General features: G+C 36.3%; 1 protein-coding gene across 1 annotated transcript; it reads left to right on the plus strand.

Moving 5' to 3' along the window:
• Positions 1-6,231: 6,231 nt before the first annotated feature.
• On the plus strand, positions 6,232-7,215 carry LOC131895322 (olfactory receptor 9K2). The gene has a single exon (XM_059245766.1). It carries the CDS (start codon positions 6,274-6,276, stop codon positions 7,213-7,215), a length of 942 nt encoding a protein of 313 aa, XP_059101749.1. The 5' UTR covers positions 6,232-6,273.
• Positions 7,216-7,420: the final 205 nt, after the last annotated feature.

Genomic DNA, 7,420 nt, shown 5'->3' on the forward strand with positions numbered 1-7,420 from the left:
AATAAAGTAACCTCTGGAGGCATCACCATCCTTAAACTCAAGCTCTGCTATAGAGTTATAGCAGTAAAAACAACTTGTTACTGGCATAAAAATTGACATGTGGACCAATGGAATCGAACTGAAAACCCTGACATTAATCCACATACCTATGAAAACCTGATTTTTGACAAAGAAGCCAAGACTGTACAATGAAAAAAAGAAAGCAACTTCAACAAATGGTGCTGGCATAACGGGACGTCAACATGTAAAAGAATTGCAAATAGATCCATATCTGTCACCATGCACAAAACTCAAGTGGATCAAAGACCTGAACATAAATCCAGTTACATTGAACCTGATAGAAGAGAAAGTAGGAAGCAGCCTTGAACACATTGGCACAGGAGACCACTTCTTAAATATAACACCCAGTAGCACAGACATTGAGAGTAAAGATTAATAAATGGGAGGTCCTGAAACTGAGAAGCTTTTCTAGAGCAAAGGACATGGTAAATAAGACAAAACAATAGCCTACAGAATGGGAAAATGTCTTCACCAACCCCACATCTGGCAGAGGCTGATCTCCAAAATATATAAAGAACTCAAGAAACTAGTCATCAAAATACCAAACAATCCAAATTGAAAAATGGGCTACAGATCTAAATAGAGAATTCTCAACAGAAGAATCTCAAATGGCTGAAAGACATTTAAGGAATTGCTCAACATCCTTAGTCATTAGGGAAATGAAAATCAAAATGACACTGAGATACCATCTTATACCTATCAGAATGGCTAAGATCAAAAACTCTGATGACAGCTTATGTTAAGAGAATGTGGAGCAAGGGGAACACTCCTCCACTGTTGATGGGAGTGCAAACTTGTACAGCCACTTTGGAAATCAGTATGGCAGTTTCTCAGAAAATTGGAAATTAATCTATCTGAAGACCTGATGATACCACTCTTGGGCATATACCCAAGGAATGCTCAATCCTACCACAAGGACACTTGCTCAACTATGTTCATAGCAGCATTATTCATAATAGCCAGAACCTGGAAACAACCTAGATGCCCCTCAACTGAAGAATGAATAAAGAAAATGTGGTACATATACACAATGGAGTACTACTCAGCAGTAAAAAAACAATAACATCATGAAATTTGCAGGCAAATGGATGGAACTAGAAAATATCATTTTGAGTGAGGTAGCCCAGACTCAGAAAGACAAACATAGGAAGTACTCACTCACTCATAAGTGGTTACTAGATGTAAAGCAAAGGATAACCAGACTACAACCCACAGCTCCAGAGAAGCTAGGTAACAAGGAAGACTCTAAGAGGGATGCATGGATCACCCTGGGAAGGGGAAATAGATGATACCTCCTGAGGAAACTGGGAGTGAGGGGGGCCAATTGAGGATAGAGGATGGGGGATGAGAACATAAGGGAACAGGATGATTAACCTGGAACAGGGATAGAGTGGGAGGGCAATGAAAGAGATATCGTGATGGAGACATCATGGGAAAAGGGAGAAACCTGGTGCTAGGGAAGTTCCCAGGAATCCACAAGCATGACCCCAGCTTAGACTACTAACAACAGTGGAGAGGGTGCCTGAGCTAGTCTACCCCAGTAATTAGATTGGTGAATACCTTAACGATCATTACAGTGCCTTCATCCAGTAACTGATGGAAACAGATGTAGAGATCCACAGCCAAGCATCAGGCTGAGCTCCAGAAGTCCAGTTGAAGAAAAGGAAGAGGGATTCTATTAGCAAGAGGCATCAAGATCACAATGGGGAAACTTACAGATATAAAGGAACTAAGCTAGTGGGAACTCATGAAATTTAGACCAAGAGCTGTGGAGCATATATGGGACTGGACTAGGTCCTCTGCATAAGTGAGACAGTTGTGTAGCTTGGTCTGTTTAAGGGCCCCCCTGGCAGTGGGAATAGGATCTAAACCTGTTGCATGAACTGGCTTTTTGGAGCCCATTACCTAAGGTGGAACATCTTGCACAGCTTTGATGAAGGAGGAGAGGCTTGGACCTGCCTCAACTGAATGTACCAGGCTTTACTGACTCCCCATGGGGGGCCTTATATTTTTGGAGGAGGGGCTAGGGAGTGGTCTGGGGGAGAAGGCTCGGTGGACGTGGGAGGAGGAGCGAGAGGGAGATCTGTGATTGGTATTTAAAATGAACAAAAATTTCTTAATAAAAAAAAAGTAAAAAATAAAAAAAAGAAAGAATTTAGAGAGTGATTGAAGATACCAGATGTCAACTTATGGCCTCTGTATGTGAAGGAGCTTTTGACTAGCTGCACATGTTAGGACTCCCTGAGTACCAATATGTTCTCCAGTTTGCTTATTCATTTTCCTGGTTTATATTTAATATATTTATAACATCTAGATTGTCCTTTAATTTTTAAAACACAAATTATGAAATTTTTGCCAATGCTAGAAGAGATCCTGAAATTATTTAAAATATACAATTGATGAGAATCATTAAACTGATATGTGACAACATGATAGCTGAAGAAACACCTTTCAGGCCACTAAATTTAGAAGTAAACCCAAGTTTAAATGTAGATAGCCATTATTAAATTCCACTGATGAGCTAGACAGCCTTTGCTAGATATTGTCCATACACTATTCTCTATTTTTATATATTTTATCATCAATTTTTATCACAAGATTTAATTGAAAATAGGGAGACATTTTAGTGAATGGAATTCCAGAATAGGACAGAAATTAGTTTTGTGTGTCTGATCAAGATTTTGTTACTTTATTATCTGTTTTCCCTTCCTTATAAAACTTATGTCATAAAGGTAAACTGAAAATGTTTTCTTTTCTTTGTAGAATTTCCTTCCAGAAGATCCTGTTTGTCAGCCTAAAAGGATTCACAGAAGGAAAGATAAAATTCTGTATTTTACATCTGTTACAAATTTTGTATTACTTAATCTTCTAGATCCTCTGTACTCCTCTTAACTTTTTGTTCTGGATCACAGATGTTTTAATAATTGACCTAATTCCTTCTCTCTCTGGAGTTCTGTCTCCCAGAGGGTGAGAGAAATCTTACCATTGTAATTGTTTGAAAACATTGCCCTGTTATTCCAAGTCCAAAGCCCTCATGAATAACTGTGCTTTATGCTTTGGCAGACTTATTAGAGAAACCATATGGTCAGGGTCTTTACTTATCTACACATGACAGCCAATCTCCCTTCCTTATAAGTGTGCAATAATCCAAAGATGCAGAGGGAGGCTGCATTGCCTTCTGCAGTTTCATAACACAATTCCCCGGATTAGCTCAACTCTGACAGAAAATTCACTTTATTCTCTTCTGAAATAGACTTCAGAAATTTTTCAAGAATTCAACAGCTAAAGGGCAGTTTAGTTCATAAAGTTACAAGGAACATACGTGACCTTTTTCTCTGAGAAGGTGCTACTCTAAAAATAAGATAATGAATATGCATTTGTAGGGTGGATTAATCTTAATCTCAAAGTAATTTTTCACAGATAATTAACTTTTTGTTTGCCATTTGTGGAATTAAACAAGCAACATCAAAAAGGGAAGCATCATAATTCTGTTTCATCTTTAACAGAATCTGTCAAACTACCATCCTACACAAGGTAAAAGTAACTTTTACATATTTGCGATTTGACAAATTATAGATGCCACAAACTGACTCTTGTTTGTTAGGTGCTCTGGAAAGGATTCCTTTCACAAGGTAGAATTTACTAATGTTTCTGTTGTTATAAACTATCTAATTCATAGCATAAGCTTATTGAATATTGCCCTCATTCTGAATCCTCATATCATTCAGCTATTACCAATTAGTCATAATAGATATGTGTTCCGATGATTAATTTCTATTACAGAAAGCCATGGTGATAGTAAATATACAGAGAACACCTGAACTTGATCTCAAGAAAGCTATTGCCAAAGAGGGAGTAATATTAAAAAATTAATATTAAAGCACAATGTAGAATGAGCTATAGCAATAAATATTATCAATTTATAGCAATAAATCTTGAAAATTAAAATAGTATTCATTCTTACCTGTAGACAATATTAAAGAAAAGTGAAAAAAATATATTGGTTTTTAAATTATTTTGTGACTACTTCAGGCTCTTTCTCTATTTAGATATCTTACTTTTCTTTGGCCTGAGAAGTATAATCTAGCTTGTAATTATCTGCATAACTAATTGCTTACTAAGTTAATTAATATTCTACTTTCAACATTTAAAATAACCGTGGAAATAACTTATAATGCTACTGTTTTTATACTCATATTTTATTCTCAGTTAAAGTAAATAAATTTCTTAAAGTGGTCTTCACTTTCTATAAACTTTTAATAGTTTCAGTGATTACTGTACTTAATTTAGAATGGCTTATCATAAGGAGCTGTGTACATGTTATGAATTTCCAGCCTAATAATCACCAATTGTTTTGTTGTTTCTTAGGAATACTGAAAAGTCTGATGGAAGGAATAACAGTTATCATTTATTGAATACTTTTCTATAATTTGTCAATGTGATTTATCTATCTATGTCATTCTATGTCCACAAAAGGACTTATCTTCCCTTTACATACAAAGACTCTGTGGCCCAAGGTTCCAGCTAAAAAGAGGGAGAAACTGATCCAGAACCTGTGTGTATTTCACACAAAACCCCTGTTATTCACTGTGATATTACACAGACTTCCAATTTCTCTGAGTCTACATATTCAATAATCATTCATAATATGTCTATATGATTCACATTTACTAATTAGTTCCCATTTCCCAGATGCTATATATTATACTTACAATATGTGGAGTAAGAGTCATAGAGGGTCTTAAGGAGGTTACTGTTAGGTGAGAAAAATGTGAAGATAATTTTAGAAAACACATTTTGACCCCAGATGAAGAATTATGGAAATTCATATTAAAGATAAGTAAGTTTAACTTAATATTCAAGAACATGGAGCCAGGTAATTAATTATGAGGAAGCATTCATCGAAATACAAGTACAGTATACTCTAAGTCCTAAGAATGACCAATAACATGGATTCTACAACTATATTTTTTCATATCAAATTACAATTCTGACCACAGTAGATGAATTTCAAGATTTAATATATTTTGTACCTCATTTGTAAACATGAAATATATATTATCTTCTAATTTAATTGCCTTATAGATTAAAAGAATATGAGTGAAGCATTTAGGAAAATGTCTGGCATAATAAAATGCTACATTAATCTTTGTAATAATTTTAATTACCCAACTAAAAATGCAAAGTCCAAACTGAAAAAAGGGGTAGATTGCTTTATTAATAGAAGAATATAAAAAATCTACTTGAGGTCTCTAAGAAATGAACTAGCATTATTCATATACAGGGAAATAAAAAAGGCAAATAATCACTCACACTTATGCATCATTTTTTTCTATTTTTAATCCTAAAGTACCATGTATATATGCTATAGGTCCCTTTTTATCTTGGAATCACAAAATACAGGAAAAAATATTAATTAAAATATTTGTTGAGCCTGGAGACACAAATCAAGAGGCAGAGGTAAGGTAAGTACAAGGTTTTCTAGACTCTACAGCAGGTTCAAGAGAAGAGTAGGAAGTTAGCAAGATCTCAATACAAAATGCAAGCAAAATGGGAAGGCATTGGCCTTCCTGGTAGAGTGCATATGGATGACCCATGAGATGCTAAGTTCAATTTCCAATATCATCAAAAAATGTACTAGTCTTTTTTCTGGTAGACAAATCCTAGGATATGTGTTAAACATTTCTACAGTTAGTTATATATTCGTAACTACTATTTATTTTTAGGACCCCAAATGGACAATGGATAGTGCAAGCTATTAAAAAAATAAATCACATTTTTGATATCTACTGAAACTCTTAAGTTAAAACTCCAAGCTTTCCCAAATTTAAATACTAAAGCCTACAATATCTCTAAAACAACACTTAAACTTCTTCCTGAATGCCACTTCTTAAAATATGGATACTTTCATCTCAATATCACTTCATAATATTGAAGTCAGTATGTAAATAGGAAGAAAAACATACGGTGATAATGAAAACACAAAAGTCACCAAATGGACAGGGTAAAGGCCTAATTCTGCCACTTTGGGAACTGGAAATAAATGTAGTACTTGGAATTCTGTATCACTTGTTTGAATTCAACTTGTCACAGTATTTCTATGAGGCTAACATTAAAAATGATGATAGAACAGTACTGTAGCAGCTATTTGTAACACTGAAGGTCAAGCTGAAAGTGTTCATTTTGCCTTGTGCCTCTCATCAGGTCTCCTCCATGGGTGACAGGGGAACAAGCAATCACTCAGGAGTGACTGACTTCATCCTTGTAGGCTTCAGGGTTGGCCCTGAGCTCCATATCCTCCTCTTCCTGCTGTTTCTGCTTGTGTATGCCATGATCCTTCTAGGAAACATTGGGATGATGACCATTATTATGACTGATCCCCAGCTCAACACACCAATGTATTTCTTCCTAGGCAACCTCTCCTTCATCGACCTCTTCTATTCATCTGTTATTGCACCGAAGGCTATGAGCAACTTTTGGACTGAGAGCAAGTCCATCTCATTTGCAGGTTGTGTGGCCCAGATCTTTCTCTTTGCACTCTTCATTGTGGCTGAAGGATTTCTCCTGGCAGCCATGGCTTATGACCGTTTCATTGCCATCTGCAACCCGCTCCTGTACTCTGTTCACATGTCCACGCGTCTCTGTGCTCAGCTGGTGGCAGGCTGTTATTTCTGTGGTTGCATCAGCTCTGTTCTCCAGACCAGCATGACATTTACTTTGTCCTTTTGTGCTTCTCGGGCTGTTGACCACTTTTACTGCGATAGTCGTCCCCTTCAGAGACTCTCCTGTTCTGACCTTTCCATACACAAAATAGTGTCTTTTACTCTAGCTGGCATCATTATCTTACCAACTGCCCTAGTCATTGTCGTTTCTTACATGTATATTGTGTCCACTGTTCTAAAGATACACTCCACAGAGGGAAGGAAGAAAGCCTTCTCCACTTGTAGCTCCCACTTGGGTGTTGTGAGTGTGCTGTATGGTGCTGTCTTCTTCATGTATCTCACCCCTGACAGATTTCCTGAACTGAGTAAACTGGCTTCCTTGTGCTACTCCCTAGTCACACCTATGCTGAACCCTCTGATTTACTCTCTGAGAAACAAAGATGTTAAAGATGCTCTAAGCAAACTTCTTGACAAGAAAAAATTCATTTTTTGATTTTTCTTCTCCTTCACCTGTAGTATTTTGAATACTGATTTCATACTTTTTGTGGCCAACACGAGTCTTTCTTCTAACTATTATAACAATGCTATTAGTAGTCTGCCATATATGGTGCATCTTCCTGAATTACGACACATTTGCCCCTCCAGTAATTCTTAAATTCTTGGACATGTGGATGTTCTGGAAATAGCAGAAGCTTTTT

Source organism: Peromyscus eremicus, chromosome 18 (genome assembly GCF_949786415.1).
Source record: "Peromyscus eremicus chromosome 18, PerEre_H2_v1, whole genome shotgun sequence".
Taxonomy (NCBI): Eukaryota; Metazoa; Chordata; class Mammalia; order Rodentia; family Cricetidae; genus Peromyscus; species Peromyscus eremicus.